This window comes from Clarias gariepinus, chromosome 7 (genome assembly GCF_024256425.1).
Source record: "Clarias gariepinus isolate MV-2021 ecotype Netherlands chromosome 7, CGAR_prim_01v2, whole genome shotgun sequence".
NCBI lineage: Eukaryota > Metazoa > Chordata > Actinopteri > Siluriformes > Clariidae > Clarias > Clarias gariepinus.
This window is the reverse complement of record NC_071106.1, coordinates 13,524,342-13,544,382: the sequence shown is the minus strand read 5'-3', so window position 1 is coordinate 13,544,382 and position 20,041 is coordinate 13,524,342. Positions and strand designations below refer to the sequence as shown.

Below are 20,041 nucleotides of genomic sequence, written 5' to 3'. Positions count from 1 at the left end.
CAATGAGCTTTATGAAATGTATTGTTTTTTTGCATGTTAATAAGACAAGAGACGTGAAAGGCTGCAAATACAGTATCATTTCAAAAGGTCAATTTTTTTTAAGCCCTGAGGATTTACAGTACATCAAGGTGATGGATATTGTGTAACACTGCTATATGTACAGTATAGGTTTGGACCAGTCTCTGAAACAATGTAAGAGATTGTTTATGGGTGCGTTTTAAATTCTGTCTTTCACAGCTTGACCAGTGAGTCACGATATTGTGATATGGAACACCAAGGGAACACTGTAAGCACATCTATGCAAAAAAAAAAAAAATCAGCCCTGAATTTACAAAGAACTAGTATGTATCGGTAATTGATACCACATACTTCAATTCATTCATGGTTCATCTAAAGATGCTAATTGTAATTCAAGTACCCATGACTTGAGTATTTGTTTGATTCAGCTGCTAAAGCTTTGACTTCTGTATTTCATCATGTCACTTTCTGGGCGTTGTAGTGAGAATGACTCATTTGGCCATGGACATTCAATCTTGAGCAACATATAACATCAAGCAATGTTATTTCCAGAATTATCTAATAAACCAGCTTTGACTGTCCTGTACATATATTTGTTAAAATGCAAAAAGATCATATTACCTTAGAAATGTTTGCAAGGCAAATGGATTAACTATGACCTCCAAAGTTTAGCATTGAGACAGACTTTGGATCCTTAGTCATGCTTTAGTCACACCATGATCTAAGAGTCAGCATAGACACCTTGTTAGGGTTATTCCCTACAGGAATGGTGTATATACAGTACATGAGGTACTGGAAAGGAAAGACCAAGATTTGGGCTCTTTTGTCTACTCTACTCTAACACTCTTTTAGTGTTATGTAAAAGAGTACAGAACTGGCACTATATATGAAGTACTGTATATAAAACATACATAGAGAGAATGTACAGCCATGTGTCGCGAGAGCGTTTGCAAAAGTTAAAAGTAGAGAGCGCTATCTGAGTTCCCTGTTTGAAGCTGAAGTGGCTTTGCTGCAACAAACGGTGGTATCTGCTGATTGGACTATACTGTTATATCTGCTGGTGAAACATCAGACGGAAGACAATAGCAACTGTGTGGTTGTGCGTGCCAGATTCTGTGCATGAATCTGCATGCGTAATAAGTTTGACTGTATTGTGCGTTCAGAGTTTTCCACAATGAATGAATAAGTGCGCACAGGTTCTTCGTCATTTCCTTACTAAAGACCTTTTACCATATATGGCAGCGAAGTGAAGGTGGCAGACTGAGCACGAGGAAAAGAAGAAGTGAAGAAAAAGAGACACATGTCTCAGCTTGCACCTTGGTGCCATTGACTCTTAAGGACACTGCCAAAAATGTCTATTCTGCAAAGTGTTTTACGAGCATGTGAGCCCGTGCGCTGCTACATTTCGTTCTGCCTGCGCTTGCATGACACATGCCTGAAAAGAGATATGAAAGGTCAGTGTAGAAAAGCCTAAGCACTTAGTAAGGACACTGTAACGCCTATCAGTAACATACTTTCCCAGTGTAATGCATGACTTTCACATCAATATGTTAAAGGTTAATGCATTGTTAAGAACATAATGTAGTAATGTTCGTGTGCTAGGATTTCAGGATGTATTGAAAGAAAGCTAAGGGAAATAAGAATATATTAAGAGCTATGACGGGGAACATATAAAAACTAAAGAATATATGAAGCAATTGTGAAGGATATGACTTTATTAGGATATAGATACCCATAATATAATGTTTCATAATATGTTGTGGGCTGAGTTCTGGAATTAGTTTTAGTGGGAATATATGACTATGACCCTCTAATCTCTAGCTACATATTTTCATAGTTTCACTGCATTGTAACCACCAAATAATTTTTAGAATGACATGTAGGCCTTATCGGATTTCCTTTTCACAAAGAACTCTGCTCGGTTTTGTATACTTCTTTTTTTCACTAAGAGGTGATCAAGTTCATGCATTCTCCTAGATTGTATGTAGGCAATTCACCCAAAATGAAACAGAAAGACTTGCACCTTTTTGTGGTGGGCATGCTTTGCATGCAAAACCCAATTTACAGCTGCACTTTACATTTGCTGGGGCTTTTATGCACGGTATCTACAGTTAGCTGGAAAGACATTTCAGCACTACAACTCAAGTTAAGTACTTTTTACTATCCCTCTGTCCTCCAAACATCAAACAATAAAAGCCCCAAAGCAAACGCACAAAGAAGCCTTTATTATCCAGATTATTTTTCTAGAGCCACACATCTTATGTTGGAGTGTTTAATTCTGCTTATAATTTATAACCCATGAATATTTGCCAAATATAACATCCATCCATCTGTTATCTGAACTGCTTGTCCTGTGTAGGGTCATGGGGCGTGGAGCTTATAACAGGAAAGTCAGGGCTCAAGGCGGGGTGCGAACTTACTGCAGGGCACTCACACACAAACACCCATGCACACACTCATGCACACCCAGTGGGCAATTTTGAAAATATCAACCTAGACCTTTGGACTGTGGAAGGAAACTGGAGTACTCAGAGGAAACCCACCAAGAATGCCAACGTCACGCAAAAAATGAGCAGAGCCGAGATTCAAACCAGCCCTGGAAGTCTGAGGCAACACAAGAACTTAATTCATTTCCACATATTAATGAACAATGCCCTATTTTTTTTTATTTAAATCAATTTATTGTTACATTTACACCACTTTTAGACATATAATACTTTTCATAAATCTGACAACAAATTAATGTTTGTTTAATTTCTAAATGAGCACTGAATAGTCACTTTACACAACTTTTTACGCAATTATACTAAATCGAATCTTGTAACATTTACAGATGAGTACAGCACAAGTCTGATAACACATGATTGTGGTGTACTGATGTAGGAAATGATACTTAAAAGCTGTGAGTTGTGTTGCCAGACTGAGCATTTTCCCCTCCTTACAGGGTGAATTTTAACATCTTGGACCAGAAAAATATGTTTTTGGGCGGAGATAATCAGCTGTTCTATATTCAGTTTTTCAGGGCAGGTTTCCAGCACTACATAGGTGGGATTGTGGCTCTGACAGTGGCATTCATCACCATTAAACCATAAAAAATGAATATGTTTGTCAGCCCTCGGGGCCTCATACGGCCTGGGGCCCCAAGCAGTTGCTTGTTGACAAGCAGCATTTTTGCTGGCATGACTGCAATGTAGAACTGTTGTGTTGGACTCTTATTAAGCAAAAGCAAAGAGTACTGTAGAATCTCACAAGGAGGGGAAATATGACATGCATAGTGTGGCTCTTTCTATCACAGCTGTCCGTATGCTTAAATAAAACCATGATGAACATTATCATGAAAAAGTGACCCATGTCTAAATGACAGAAAGCAGTTGCTTTAACAAACTGATAAACCTGGCAACATTATGAATCGCACGCATGAAAAGAGCTTTAATGTTGCAGAACGCACAGGAAACAAGCTAGTCATCACTCGCCCTTACCAGCTTCTCTTTTTCCCCCTGTTTTTAATTGCAAAATAAAAATGTTGCTTGCCAGGTTGAATTTGAAAAAGTTTTATTTTTGGGGGGACGTTACTTTTTAAAGTAACTAATTACATTACAAAATTACTGTTTTTGAAAAGTAGTTAGTTACATTACAGCGTTACTTTCTGATAAAAGGAACTATTACTTTTCCATTGCAGAAAAATAAAAACTCCTTTGTAATTCCTCAGGCATGTTGTTTTAGTCAAGACCTTTACAATTATTCTCCCATCATCACTCAGTGAAGTTTGGGCTATAATCTGTTAACTACTAATACCCCTATCTCACCTACGCGGTTTTATGCGGTGGCCGTTAGTACGGTTCTTCATGATTCACCGCGAGTTTTTGCCGCTGTGATTAGGTTTCCATCTTTCCGCGCGTCGGTCCTCACATAGTCAAACCACATAGGTGAGACAGGGGTATAACAGCAGGAATAACAGAGGGGAACGGGTTATCATTTTTGTTATCATAACGTTTTTAAACAGGTAACTAAATAACTGAGCACTTAAATGGCGGAACTAAGGCGTTAGATTACTCGTTACATCAAAAAAGTAATTCAAGTACTCTAACGCTAATGTTCCTTTGTAACGCGTTACACTCAAGACTGCTCATGAAGACTTTTTCATTGTAAAAGAGATTACAAAGTGCTAAAAGTCGAGAGAGAATTCTTCCATAAAAGAATTAAACAACACCGAAGTCAAATTAAAATTACAAGTATGGCTCACGGACTACCCAAATACTTCCTTATGATATGTGTGTGTGTAACAACTGGAGCAGTATATAGCGTAAACAGTGCTGTTAGCTACATTGTGGCAGGTGGAGACCTGCTGAGGGCCTGGACACCATTCCACAGGCAGCCTGCAGTTACATTACAGACCAGCAGGGAATCCTAACAGACCTGACCTGTTCAAGACATGCTGGAGGGGTGTCTAGCTGAAACCTTCAGAAATGCTTCACTACAGAGAATTAAGTCTAGAAAAAGAAAATAATACGAATCTGTATGATTATTAGGTTTGTGGCTGATCATTATTACTGATTATTATCATTATTAAAAACATATCTGTAATTAAAGTCTTGTAATCAATGCCACTTTTGCATTTCATTCAATTGAATTAACTTCCTTCTTATCAAAGTTTGTACTGAAATCTACTAAGATCGCCCACGTCTCCTGCCTGTAGGCTCTGACAGCGCTAAGCTCAGCCCATCATCACGCCCAGCGCTCAACCATATCTCATGCCCTTAAAAGGCGCTTTTTTCATCGCCTGCTGGTTTGAGGAAAAGCGCTGCACACTCGGACAGGGAGCTCTGGGGACCGCTTGCACACGACCGCCCTCTTTCGGTGAATCTGAACAATTACACATGACACGTGCAGGCCCATTTAATTTGAAATTTTTATGCTCTCGAATAAATATTATTTTAATCATATAATTAAAAATCATAGAATATATAGAATCTAATATATACTGTACATTATCAGGTGTTAGATATATATTATAAATAATGATGCTATATAGTATATATCTATATACAGTAATAATAATATTTTTATTAGATAATATCTAATATTGGATCACATACATATACAGTATCTATCTAGTATTATTTAACACACACATTATATATTCTTATTATATTTCATGCTATAATAGGTGTACAATCTATAAATTAAAGGTATAAATCTATTGTAAATGTAATGTATTGTAATGTAAATCAAAAATAGCTTTATATATATATATATATATATATATATATATATAATTTCTATATATATAATTTCTCTCTCTATATATATATATATATATATAATTTCTATTTTTTATTTAAATTCATATGCAATATTAGTAATGCAAAAAGTCAAATAAAGTTATTATAGCATTTATAATATTATGTATTGTAATATAATAATGTTAAGGCTTTGAAATAGATGTGTACCTGAAAAAATAATAGATTGCACTTATTATAGCATATTATAGGATAAAATATAATAAGAATATTTTATGTGTTTGTACACACAGGTGCATCCTAATATATATATATATATATATATATATATACACTCAACAAAAATATAAACGCAACACCTTTGTATTTGCTCCGATTTTTCATGAGATGGACTAAAAGATCTAAAATTCATTCCAGATACACAATATTACCATTTCTCTCAAACATTGTTCACAAATCAGTCTAAATGTGTGATAGTGAGCACTTCTGCTTTGCTGAGATAATCCATCCCACCTCACAGGTATGCCACATCAAGATGCTGATCTGACATCATGAGTAGTGCACAGGTGTACCTTATACTGCCCACAATAAAAGGCCACCCTGGAATGTGCAGTTTTTTGCTTTAATGGGGGTCTGAGGACTCAGAACCGGTCAGTATCTGGTGTGACCACCATTTGCCTCATGCAGTGCAACACATCTTCTTCGCATGAAACTCACTAGGTCCACTCCTCTTCAATGGCTGTGCGAAGTTGTTGGATATTAGTGGGAACTGGTACACGCCGTCGTATACGTGACATGTCCGGTGAGTATGCTGGCCATGCAAGAACTGGGACATTTTAAGCTTCCAAGAACTGTGTACAGATCCTTGCAACATGGGGCCGTGCATTATCTTGCTGAAACATGAGGTGATGTTCATGGATGTATGGCACAACAATGGGCCTCAGGATCTCATCACGGTATCTCTGTGCATTCAAAATGCCATCAATAAAATGTACCCGTGTTCTTCGTCCATAACAGATGCCTGCCCATACCATAAACCCACCACCACCATGGGCCACTCGATCCACAACATTGACATCAGCAAAGCGCTCACCCACACCATGCCACACACGCCGTCTGCCATCTGCCCTGAACAATGTAAACCGAGATTCATCCGTGAAGAGAATAACTTTCCAACGTGCCACACGCCATTGAATGTGAGCATTTGCCCACTCAAGTCTGTTACGGCGACGAGATGGAGTCAGGTCAAGACCCCGATGAGGACGACGAGCATGCAGTTGAGCTTCCCTGAGACGGTTTCTGACAGTTTGTGCAGAAATTGTTTGGTTATGCAAACCAATTGTTTCAGCAGCTGTCTGAGTGGCTGGTCTCAGACGATCTTGGAGGTGAACCTGCTGGATGTGGAGGTCCTGGGCTGGTGTGGTTACACGTGGTCTGCGGTTGTGAGGCCGGTTGGATGTACTGCCATATTCTCTGAAACGCCTTTGGAGACAGCTTATGGTGGAGAAATGAACATTCAATGCACGAGCAACAGATCTGGTTGACATTCCTGCTGTCAGCATGCCAATTGCACGCTCCCTCAATGCTTGTGGCATTTTGCTGTGAGACAAAACTGCACATTCCAGGGTGGCCTTTTATTGTGGGCAGTATAAGGTACACCTGTGCACTACTCATGATGTCAGATCAGCATCTTGATGTGGCACACCAGGAAGTTTTAAAGTACTTCATACTTTTCTCTGCTGACCAGCTTCATAGAGATGCTGATTTAATTTTCCAGCAGGACTTGGCACCTGCCCACACTGCCAAAAGTACTAACACTTGGTTTAAGGACCATAGTATCCCTGACCAGCAAACTAGCCCTACCTAAACCCCACAGAAAATCTATGAGGTATTGTGAAGAGGAAGATGCGAAAAACCAGACCCAACAATGCAGCGGCTTGAGGCTGCTATAAGAGCAACCTGGTTCTTCATAACACCTCAGAAGTGCTACAGACTGATTGCCTCCATGCCACACTGCATTGCTGCAGTAATTCATGCAAAGGGATCATGCAAGTATTGAATGCTGTAATGTTCATACTTTTCAGTGATCCACCATTTTTTTTTTTTTGGTCTTAAGTAATATAAAAAAATTTTTGAGATACTGTATTTTAAGTTTTCATTAGCTGTAAGCTATAATCATCAAATTTGAAAGAAATACACCTGAAACATATAAGTATGTGTTTAATGTATTTATATATAAAATTTATGAGTTTCACTTTTTAAATTTAATTACTAAAATAAATTAACTTTTCGTTGATAAAAGTTGAGCACTTTACATTTAACTTTACTTCATTTGTCACGTGTTTACAAACCTGTATATTAAAAATGACACATATAAAACGCTGACTTTGTATCACTTCCGCGATGACAAAAACGGAATAGACCAATCAAAACAGGGAAGCGCGACAAGCGGGTTCGTGATTGGACGCTGTCTAGCCAATCAGTGTTGAGCGTAGATATTGCGCCGTTTTATTGGTTTCCAGGATCACGTGATATTCGGCACGATTCAGGAAGTGGGTCGGTTCTGTTTACATCCAGAACTGAAATGTGATCACAACTTGCAATTCCTTTTTTCCCACAACATATTGCTCATGTCAACTTTTGCATTGACGTTGTATTTAGACAGCTTACAGGTATACATATATTTTAGCTGTAGAAATTGTCAAGTTGATCATAAGCATGTTAATGTGCGTTTGGTCGAACTTGCTGTGCATGCTCTTGTGCTTTGCCCTTCAGATCGATGGGAAACACAGAAAGCGCTGTGGTGCAGAAACGGCTGGTCCGTTTTCGTCCTGATGAGCGACCCGTTATTGAGGGGGTGTTTGACAGACTCCAGAGCACCAGCAGCTCCTCTGTGCCTCCTGGCAAGGCGAAGGTTTTACACATAGACACGCTCAAGGTTGGAATGAAATGGCTACAGCTTCTCCTTTTAGACACAAAACACATGGCTTACACCATGAGCAGTCATTAACCCCTATGACTTATTAACTAATGAGATAGAAAATGGAATTTTCCTTCATGAATTTGTCACATTCTGTACAAAATGTTTGTTTTTTTTCTTTTAAAGATTACAATGAGTCAAATGGCTTCAGACTCGATGATTTTGCGAGTCTTTGAGGGTATCTGCAGTGTTGACCCTGAAGTGCCGGTGCCCCCTGGTGGTGGGGTAAGTCGAGAGCAGCTGGTGATCTTCCTGGCAGATGCTCTTCGGGGCACAGCCGAGGAGAGAGCACCACTAGTCATGGCGATGGCTCACGGGAACAAAGCAGCGGTCACGACGGATCAGATAAGAGAAGTGAGTATGTGTCAGAGCATTGTCCAAATATTGACCGATTTCTCTTGTGGCTCTCACTTTGCACAGTGTAGGCACATATGTTCTTCACGTTTTTTTGAGAATTTGGGGAGTGCTACTAATGTACGGTATGGAAACAGTTTATACTTCACACATATTATACTGCAATTTTGTAAAAAGGCAAAATATATTTAAATAGATAAATTACAAGGTCAAACATAATCTGCACTCCGGTTATATGTATATTATCAGTGCTTTTTGTTCAAGTCTACTGTCTTGCCAGTCACTACTGTGCATGTAAACATGTTACATTTGTTCATTTGTAACTGTGGTGTAAGTAATAACGGGTGCCCTACTTATAATTTGCACAAAATTAGAGCAGCGTGCAGCGATTACCTGGTGCCAAAACATCTCACGGAAGAGCATAAACGGTTGCGTTTGGATATTTACAAACAAAATTTGGACCAATAATTTAGACTGAAGAAGGATGAAAGTTACTTAAAGTTATCATTTCTGGTGACCAGACATGGATTCATCACCAACCAAGAAATTTTTTTTTAATTTACCAATCATCTGGAAAATTGATGCTTACAGTTTTCTGGGATTCTCAAGGACTAGTATTGGAATACCATCAGGAAAAAGGTTCAACAAGCAACAGTGCTCGTTACAGTGAGATGCTTATAGAAGCCTAAACTTCGCATTGAATGCGGAGGAGTCCAAGGTCGTTGTGGTCTTGCATGACAATGCGTGTCTGCACACATCTTTTTAAACTGCTCGCTCATGCGCTGTTGGGGGCGGCGTAACACACTCGGAGGACAGCACTTTACCACTGCACCACTCGGAGGCCCCTATCGACAGTTTTGACACATTTTGAGGTGTTAAAGCATCCTCCTGATCATTTTGATATTGTTCCATTAGACTTTCACCTGTTTGGTCCCCTGAAAGCAGTCCTACGAGGACAAAGATTCACTTCTGAAGCTTAAACCATATTAAATGAGGTTGTTGACAGATAAACACAGTGTATCAAAAAACAAGGAGATTGTGTTGATGTACTTTGTCTTTTTTAAAAGCTAATTAAAATACCTTCTACAGCCAGAGCGCAGATAACTTTTGACGTACATTTATTAAAAAGGTTTGTGATGTAATTTATAATATATAATAGCAATAAAAACATTTTTATATACAGTATTTGTGGTTTCTACTTGTCATCTACAGTTTTTAGAGGACTTGATTTCAGCTGTAGTTCAGACACTGACCCACAGGGGACACTTGCGGGGCTGGAGACCAGATCGCATGGGTTATGGTGCTCAGGGTGTGAAGCTTTTGGCTGAGCAGTTGAGCTCAGAGTTAAAACCCTCAGGTTAGTGATAGCATTTTAATTTATTTGACTTGCAGACGTACCAAATTTAAGGATAATGCCAATACAATCAATATGAATATTTAATAAGCATGACCGACAGCTTAGACACACATTGATAACTGTGAGCTGACTGATTTCTTTTGTCTTTCCTGCAGATAAGAACATGTGTGATGTTGCTTGTCTCGAGGACTGGCTATTTCGAGTCTCAGGTGTGTCCACATTCCTGGAGCTCCTGATTGGTGAGGGTCTTGGTGTTGGATTGACCTCACGTCCATCTTCCACTCTGCTGCCCCTGTGCCGAGACGCTCCCTGGTCCGAGCTGCGCTGTTTACTGGATATACCACTTCTGATGTTCCTGACATCTCAGCTGCCTGCAGGACACTCCGCCCCCTGGAGGTTGTTGTTTTCCACCAATGTACACGGTGAAAGCTTTACCCGCCTGGTTGGAAATTGTAAAAACCGGGGCTCCACTGTGTTACTAGTGAGAGACACTAAGGGCCACATATTTGGTGGCTATTCGTCTCGCAGTTGGGAGATCAAACCTCAGTTTCAGGGTGAGTGATAGCAAGAAAGCTGTCAAACCCATACTGACTGTGTGCTTTCTGATGTGCTCTCACTGCATGAGTGTTCCGGGTTACGCTTTTTCATAATTATCAAAGCGTTCTCAATTCCCTTATTTCTAGGTGATTCCAGGTGCTTCCTGTTTTCTGTGTCGCCGTATATGAGAGTGTTCACATCTACCGGCTATAACCAGCACTACATGTACCTGAACCAGGGCCAGCAAACCATGCCCAATGGTCTGGTAAGACTGTACATCACTTTATATTGTTCAGCACCATAATGGCTCTTATACAAGTCAATACATGTCATGTCATACATTTTGTCTACTGACTGCGCTCATGTTCAGGGGTTTTAGATTAGGCACATGTTTCAGGGGTTTGGCGTCCCCAGGCTATACCTTTACAGCAAGGACATTTGTTTTCCCGTCTGATCTTAGGGTATGGGTGGACAGCATGCATACTTCGGTTTGTGGCTGGACAGCGATTTTGGGCGCGGTCACAGTCGGGCTCGTCCACGCTGTACCACATATGGTAGTCCTCAGCTCTCGGGGGATGAAGACTTCACAGTGGACACAGTAGAGGTGTGGGAAGTCGGTGTGTCCCCTGAGGAACAGGAAGAGGTCAGTGATATGCCTATGGTATTATCTTTAAGCACTGATGCATTCCTAACTTCTTAGGTAGTGAACAGTGGTGAATCAAAAGGTTAAGGCTCTGGGTTACTGATCAGAAGGTACCACCAAGCTGTCACTGTTAAGCTCTTGAGCAGGGCCCTTAACCCTATCTGCTCCAGGGGCACTGTATCATGGATGACATTACGCTCTGACCTCAGCTTCCTACCTTGGATATGTGAAAAAAATTATTTCACTGTACTGTAAGGTACATGGGTCAAATAATTGAATCTTGATCTTAGAGACGCACAATGAATTATATTTAATCATAATAACAAAATTAGTCTAGCAATGTTGTTCATCCTTATCCAACCATATCGATGTTGAATTCGCTAAACTTATGTTTTAATTTTTATTTTATGTTTCATTTTCTCTAACAGTAGAGCCAGCTATGTACAAGGCTTTTGATAACAGGAACTTGTTTCACAGAATCTTTGTAATATGAAATGCATTTATAAATGGATTTACTGTGTAATGTGGTATTCTTGGAAAACTGCTGTTGCGTAGGAGGAATACAATAGTAAAGGATGTGCTACAGTATTATAGGAAATTTATCAAATTTATGGGTGGTACCATACTTATAAGTCGTAGCATCACCCCGCTTTGTCGTTGTTTTTTTTGTTTTTAATCTATAACAAGATGTAACAGTGTTTTTTTCCTTATATAAGTAATATAATATTAAAATTAATAATATAACTAGCTAATAGTTTGCATATGCATACTGCGGTGGCTTGTCCATCCATCCTTTCATCTTTAGTCAAATAATCTGACTATCATTTCAAATTTTTTTTATTTTTCATGCGTCTCTTCCGCAATTTGACGAAAAGTTATCTGCTGATTTACAAAGATTAGAAGTTCTACTCGCTGAATGTTCACAAGAACGACTGCAAATGTTTTACTGCAGCTAAGAGTCTTTTCTGCTTGAAGTCTTCAGTAAATGTCCATGAGTTTTACGCTTTCATTTACAAGACACAAGTCCCAGTTTGTCCTGATTGCCCCTCATAGTTTGAATGAATTTTCAAATCTTGGCAAATCCGATAATGTTTAAGATTACAACCTTGGTGTCGTTTGTGTTTTATTTACAGGATGAGAATAAGAAGAGTGTTCTGGATGCCGATCCTGAGATACAAGCTATAATGGAGATGACAGGGAAAACCCTGCACAGCCAAGGCCTCCGAGAACCAGAAGAAGACGATGGATGAGGAAGAATGAATAGATGGATTTATGCAACACTTAAAAAAATACTTGTGATGCTTTTAGATGGACAGGTAGGGGCAACAGAAAATATGTGGTCTTTAGACTTTTACTATAACTGAAGTGATGTGGAAAGTGTGTACTCTGTATAACAAATAATAGTGAATAGTCAGGATGTACAATTTGTAGCATACACTTAAAAGCTGTTAAAGCTGCTGTGTTTATTTGCAGATGAATGGAGCTGATTTCCATCTAAATGGCAAATAGGGAGTTATTTGTTAATGATTGTTGATGTTTTGTTAAATCCACCAGGAACAACTTATTATTTTTATTAATAATGTGCAATCTTCAGTTGGGTCCAAAATTTATTTTGCAATGGAATTCAAAGTTTCATCAATAAGTCTATTCTGCTCCCACTTTGGTTAATTGTTTCATCCATTACCCACAATGCCACAATTTGAATCTTCTGTTTGCTGTCACCACTACTTCTCAGTTTAGTTTTTTTTTGGAGTTATAACAGTGAACTGACTGCTACCTGACATCTATCCCTTATGCTTGTAGATTTTTTTTCCTATTAAATGCCAATGTTCTGCTTCCTTTCAAAGAACCACACTTGCTTGTATTTTTAATTTAGTCTTGAGGAAGAGATCTTTTTGGGACTTTTGGGGCTGATATTGTCAGTCTTGTCCCTGTACCTGAGCAGTTTCACAGTGACCTATGAATCATTCATACATAAAAACAACAAAGCATGAACCAGTGAGAAATATGTGCAGATCATAACCAATGATCAGGCCTGTGATTAGTATACTGCTGATGCTGAATGCTGAAAGGTTGGAACGGAAGAGAGGAAAAATGAAGTTGCTGCTGCAGCTGTTACATAAACAACCAATTTTTAAATTGTATCTTTCGGCATTTTGCAGGGTGTTGCAGAAAAATAATATATATATATATATATATATATATATATATATATATATATATTTAATGTACATAATTACTTTTATATGAAGAAATGACAGGTGTCTGAGGACTTACACGGAACTGTATCTTAAGTCATGTGTCCCACACAGGAAAATCCCCAGAGTTGATTTCAGACTTTTGGAGTTTATATGAGTTCAACTAAACACCGCTGAGTTTTAATTAAACACTATGAAGCCTTTATATTGAATACCTCCTTGCTCCTGTATATAGTGTTAACTGTTACCGGTAATGATAGTTCATTTTAAAGAAAAGCGTAAAGCACACTTCTGAAAACTGTCCTTGTGCTGTTCAACCCTGTCGTTCTATACAGTACCTTGGCGACAGAGTGTTAACGTGTTAGCAAATCCATACTTTATCAAATGTAACCGATTTTTTCTCTATACATCATCACTTTATCATCAAACTATGGGTGTGTATTTAAGTGTACAATGCAATGTTGTCTTTTTTTTTTTTTTTTGTGGAGGTTAGATGTGATCCCTATCTAACTGCTGTGAAATGTCACCACCCACATCTGAATGTCAGTTTCCAGCCACACATAAGGGGAAATGTTTTAGCTTTTTTTATTTGTTTATTGTTAACTAAATACTTGACAGTGAATTACAGTCTGATTAAAAAAGTAATTACGAACAATTCTTTTCTGTAGGAGGTACCAGATCTGAAACCTGGTTAGTTTCCTTATTCCCATATGCAGTAGTGTTTTCACTTTCCATTATCAATGCAAGGACTAGTTGAATAAATAAATGTAAATATATACATATATATATGTATATATAAAAAAAAAAAGGTTATTCATGCGTGTGTTTTCATGTTCTGTAAAATGATTAATCCATGCTTAGCATGCAATGCAAATCAGCCCAAAGTGACGTTAGTTATGCAAACCCTGTGTTTCTGCACATTTACATCGGCGTTCTCTCGGTTTTCGCTCACCTTCCTGCCACAACATTTACATTATTTTACTCTATTTCCAACAGAAGTGTCTGAGCAGTCGTGTCCAAACTCCAAAGCTCTCAGCTAGTTCCCTTTGTTTCGACCCCTACTTCACTTACTGTAACTTGCCCCCTGAGTGGTTAAAATCAGGTGTTTTCGTTCTCACAGCAAAGACGCGGACTCTTCTAAACCTACTGTATCAAACGAAACATTGTTTCAAACTCTTTTTTTTTTAAACTTTTAAAAAATGTTCTAATTTTAACGGTAAAGCTCTGAATCTGTACATTTCGCCCTCCGCTGGGGGTGTATTTGCATCGATAGCGCATCTTCACTTCCGTGTCTTTTTATTGAGGTTATTGGCCGCGTCCCAAACCGCACACTACCGTACTTAATAGCATGTCACTGACTTACGGTCAGTTTACTTTGCCTCGGCTGTATTTTGACACACTATTAAGTAGAGTAGTTTAGGCTCTGGGACGGAGCTTAGAAGGCTTTAAAAAAAGTTACTTCCTTGTGTTTAGAGAATAGAGGAACTGAGCACTTTGCTCAACTAAGCTGATAGAAAAGCATTTAATTGTTTTAAGCCAAACATATTTGCAGCTTCTTCCTGAATGTAAAATGTGAATTTGGGTGTTGGAGAGGACTGTACTTCGACGTGGACTTCCAGTATTTTCCTTGGACGCAGGTAAGTTTTAATTGATTAATTGCACTATAAGAGAGGGAGAGAGACACACACACAATGTGGTTACTGTAAGAAAAAAAAAGGAAGAAACTTTTTTTTTTGTATGTAGGTCGCTGTGTATAAGTGCATGTTCTGCTTGGACACATTTTTATTATAGGAAGTAAAAGAGGTGTGTATTATTATTATTAGTATTATTATTATATGATAAGGAAAGCGGTTAAGAACACTAATGACCCAGGGTGTCTCAAAAAATCTCCATCAATCAATAGGAGGAATAAAGAGAATTAGTTAAGAAGTTACATGCATAACACCAGACGTGTCACTTCGTCCTGAGTGGAAGGGACAACTCTGTGTGTAGAGGTTTAAAGATTATAAAGTGACTGTACTTTTTGCTAAAAGTTATGTGTTAAGTTCCTCTATGTATGGAGACCTTTAGGACATCTTGTAGTTAAACTCTTACCAAACATCTGGACACCATGGAGTACCTGAAATCATGTCATCTAATCTGATTTACACTAATGTAGACATAAACACAACATAAAACCTAAAGCAATTTATATACTGTAAGCAACAACGAGCAACATGATGGATGGATAATATGATGTACAGTAAGGAATCATTAATGTAAATGAAATACACTATTTAGTATCTGGAGGTCTTTTTAGTTTAAATACATCGAAATGCAGTAGAGTGGAAAAAAATAGACCCAATATAGTTTTACGATCAAATTTGGACACAAAAAATCTAGTAAATCTATTAGAGTTATTAATACATTATTAATTAACCGCTGACTTTCCTTTAGCAGCTTTTTCAAGAGCAAAAACTTGCCAAGCACAGAACGAGAGGCTTGCTCTTAACAGATCTACTGTGCGAACAGCATGAACGTGGCTTTCACAAGGCCCAAGTTGACCAGTTATCGACTGTTCGATTTTTTTTTTTTTTATGGAGGCTGTACAATATGTAAAATATGCTTAAAGAAAGGCAGAAAATATCACAGTGTGAAATCCCGAGGAGTTATTTAGTAAACATCAATGAAGTAAAAAAAAAAAAAAAAAAAGCATTTTACAAACATCATCATGTAGTTTGTACTTAGTTAAACATGGGCACCATAAATTAAGATAATATTAATCAAACGATTATTTTTTTTTTTTGTTAAGAAAAATCTATCGGAGCTATTAATACATTATTAATAAACCGGTGACTTTCCTGTAGCAGGTTTTTCAAGGGCAAAAACTTACCAAGAATGCTAGTTCTTGACAGATATTTGAACAGCATGAACTGTCTTTTACAAGGTTCAGGTCGACCAGTTATCAACTACGTTGATGTTTTATATTGATGTTCTGTAAGTTGAACAGTATTACAAGATAATAAGGAAACAGGTTAAGAACACTCATAACCTAGGGTGTCCTAAAAGTCTCCATCAATCGATAAAAGAAATAAAGAGAATTAAGCAGTTGCATACACCAGATGTAACACCAGATGTGTTATTTCATTGTAAGTGAAGGAGACACCTCTGTGTGTAGAGGCTTAACTATTATAAAGTTACTGTACTTTCTGCTAAAAGTTACGTGTTAAGTTCCTCTAAGTATGAAGTTTTTTTTGGACATCCTGTAATTTGCACTTACTTCAAATATCACGAAACGTCTGAGGCACAGGACACCATGGGGTACCAGAAATCATTTCATCTAAACTGATTTACAATAACATTCACATAAACACATGATATAAAACAGAGCACAAGGTGAATAGTGCAACATGATAGCAGGCTACATGATAATTTGATGTAAGGAAGCCCCTAAATTATCAATTTAAATAGAGCTCCTGTTTATTATCTGAAGGTCTTTATACTATGTAAGTCCTTTTTAAATAGAAGTTCAAATACTTTGAGACACACTAAAGAATGGAAAGTAATACAGTACATCGCACATAGTTGAATGATCAAAGGTAAAATCTAGTAAATCTAGTTGGGCTATTAATACATTATTAATAAACCTTTCCTTAAGCTGTTTTTTAAGAGCAAAAACTCATAAAGCACATAACAAGAGAGTTTTTCTCAACAGATCCATGTCTTTCACAAGTTCTAGGTTGGCCAGTTATTGATGTTTCATATTGATGTTGTTTAAATTAAAATGCGATGGTAGAAAGCGATATTTCAGGATTCCTAGCAGTTTGTCTCTAAATCTCTTTAGCATTAGACTGTGCAACTATTCATCCAGAAATTTCTTTTTCAATTGTCACTTCTAGGCATGCTTAGAGGTACATTCCAATCTGAAAAGAAGGCAAAAAAATAGGTATATAATGAAAACTAGGTATCAAATCTTATATCAAACAAGAAAAGATAGAATCTTATGATGCGTACACGTCAAGACTTACATCCTAGAAATACTCTGGTAATTGTGTAACAATTCCAGTAACTCATCTGATGCAAATCTAATCTTGTCTGAATAAGGTCTAAGCATCCAAACACTGCCACAGCTTAAACCAACTGAGACCTGTCCTCAGGTGTAATAGGGACTGAAGCCATTCCTAACTCAAATGCTGCACAAGCATTCCAAACTCCATTATATTTGGCTTCATAATACACTTTTCATCACCATAACTAATCATTGTGCACCTAAACTTGGCAACTTTTGACCTGTGATATTAACATGAGTTGTGTTTTCTTGCAGTATGGACAGCAGACTTAACCAGATAGAATAATCTTTTGCACAGATGTGTGCTTGTGCATGTTGGACTTTTTTTTTTTTTTAGCACTTTGTAGCTTTCTGTTTTACTGGACGTTTTCCTCATATCTCCTCTGTTAACTATATAGGGCTGTGGTTTTCAAAGTGAGGTCAGTGATGCATAGCCAAGGGGCTTTTTTTAAAACACTATTACGGAAACCATCGAGATCCTAAAATAAATTTGACTTGGAACTCGAATCGAATCGACTTAATCAGAATTACAAATTATAGCAACTTGAGTCCAATGTAGTTGGACATAATTGGCTGTAAAGTTACGAAACTATATAGCAACTTAAATGCAAATTATATATATAGCAACTGCAAAGTTTGCTGGAAAGTTGCGAAAAAATAAGGCTCACTTTTCCAGGAGGGCAATAATGTCGAACCTACTGTCCATTTTAGGGCAGCAAGCTTACACATTCATTCAAAGGTCTAGGGTTTGGTATAGATCATTCACTTGTGGAGAATGTGTGTGGAACTAAAAACAGACAGTAACCTCAACTCAGGATCGAAGCAGGGACCCTAGAGTCATATGGTGTGTCACAATAACCAAAAGCCAAAATAACATTGTTTATACTTAGGGTTTAATAGTATACCTATAAGTTTATAAAATGATCTGCAATTGATTGTGCAATTTATGTTAAGAGAGTTCTGGGTGCAAAAAACAAAACAAAAACAAAAAACACTAGACATGTGTACCACAGAGTGAGATGCTTAGGGTTTTGGCAAAAGCTACAAACAGCTATTAAAATATTATAAGCTATATATTATTAGTATATTATGTAGCAACTATTACACATTATTCAGTAACAATGGTGAAATTAATTTAAAATGAGGTATGTAGCTATGGGAGAATAATGAAAAACGTGTCTCTGCCACTAGGTTCTGGGAGGTCTGAAATTATTTCCTCCTTCACAGATAACTCTGGTTTTGTGTGTAGTAATTTTTTCAAGGCTTAAGTGGCATTTAGTGTATATAATGTGTTCACTTGTTATCACAAGGAGCACAAATCATCGGGTAATGTAAGTAATGGTTCTAGTGATATTAATAAGAAAAATTTCATTCTCATTGTATTTTTTTAATGTTTAAATAAAACAATAGTAATTATAATAATAATAACAACAATAATAAAATAATAATAATAATAAAATAATCCATGATAACCTTTATGCCCATTTTTAAATAGGTTTAAATTCGTAGTTAAGTTTTCAAGCTGCTTTTCAATTCTCACACACTTTTCTGTTATGCAGTCTTGCTGCTTCATTTCTTTCATTTCTCGTAATATGTTTTTTTTTTTCAATAGATAAACTGGGGTGTTGAAAACCTTTGCACTCAACTCAACTGTATGTGAACATATTTCTTAACACATACGTTTTTTTTCTCTCGCTTTATTGTTCCTTTTCTCTCTCTCTATCGCTCTGACGAGGAGAGTTTTTTTTTTTTTTTTTACCCCAAAGGCGCAGTGTTGAGTTCACTGGGTTAATGCTTTACTAATGCTGAAGGACTCTAATCTCCCAAATGTCTGGGTCTTCACAATTTGCTGTTCTCTTTCATTTGCAATGCAAACACGAGCCGGTGTACGGAACAGCATCCCGGCCTGCTTTGCCTGCTACGGTTAAGCATTAGGAAAAACAGCCATGGGTTACTTATATGGTTAAGAAAAGCATACTGTGTAATTGAAGCCACAGAGAGCTAGCTGTGTACTGCTCATAATCTTTCTTTCACTTTGTCTTTCTGTGTGGTGTACATCACCTTTATTGTCAGTCTCACAAGCCACAAAGACCAAACTAACACAAATGGACGTGTTAAGGCAATACATGCAAAGAATATGCAACAATTCTTTTTCTTTTTCCTTTTCTTAGTAACAAAAGTGTTGCTTGGTCAGACTTTTAGAAATCGGGCAGTATTTAGAATTGTCTTTTTCCTGCATTATCAGGTCCTATAGCTGGAAAGCAAGCAATGCACGGGTTAGTAGCGTACATGTCTTGTATGTTTATTTACGGCGCTCATACATCTGTGCTGTGTGTGTGTCTATAACAGCGTTTGTGTGCCAAAAGACAAGATGTCAGGACGATACGGAGACCTGACGGAGTATCAGAAAAGTCTGATAAAGCGCTACCTCGAGAGCGGCATCATAATGACCGTGTACAGGCAGAAAATGGAGAGGCTGAGCGTACAGGTCATCATGGAGACCAGGCAGGTGGCGTGGACCCGGGTTGCTGGCAAGTTAGATGGAATGTGTGAGTAACTCATGACTCTTGATTTACCTGCTGTGAAGATCAGTGTAAAGAAAACTTGTTGCTATATTTGCAGGAAAGGAAGCCTACAAAATATAGAATAAAAATAACTAATCTCGC

General features: G+C 37.7%; 2 protein-coding genes across 5 annotated transcripts in view; both read left to right on the top strand.

Annotated features, from left to right (window-relative positions):
* The first annotated feature begins 7,799 nt into the window (after positions 1-7,799).
* On the top strand, positions 7,800-13,301 carry meak7 (MTOR associated protein, eak-7 homolog). Of its 3 annotated transcripts, XR_008360905.1 has the most exons (9): positions 7,800-7,930; positions 8,034-8,196; positions 8,365-8,592; positions 9,805-9,949; positions 10,105-10,503; positions 10,633-10,751; positions 10,947-11,129; positions 12,263-12,445; positions 12,603-13,301. XR_008360905.1 is itself a non-coding variant. In XM_053500167.1 (8 exons), the coding sequence occupies exons 2-8, from the start codon at positions 8,038-8,040 to the stop codon at positions 12,377-12,379; spliced, it is 1,350 nt and encodes a 449-aa protein (XP_053356142.1). In that variant the 5' UTR covers positions 7,800-7,930; positions 8,034-8,037; the 3' UTR covers positions 12,380-13,301. The 3 variants fall into 3 exon arrangements, 2 of the variants coding, with proteins under 2 accessions (XP_053356142.1, XP_053356143.1); XM_053500167.1 differs by having other exon boundaries at positions 12,263-13,301; XM_053500168.1 differs by lacking the exon at positions 7,800-7,930 and having other exon boundaries at positions 8,017-8,196; positions 12,263-13,301.
* Positions 13,302-14,664: 1,363 nt separating this feature from the next.
* The window catches only part of plcg2 (phospholipase C, gamma 2), a 36,363-nt gene continuing 30,986 nt past the window's right edge, over positions 14,665-20,041 (top strand). Inside the window, exons 1-2 of one of the 2 annotated variants that reach the window (XM_053500165.1) lie at positions 14,665-14,964; positions 19,725-19,924. In XM_053500165.1, coding sequence (XP_053356140.1) covers positions 19,747-19,924 — 178 coding nt within the window. In that variant the 5' untranslated portion in view covers positions 14,665-14,964; positions 19,725-19,746. The remainder of the gene's footprint in view (positions 14,965-19,724; positions 19,925-20,041) is intronic. The other variant, XM_053500166.1, reaches the window with a different exon arrangement.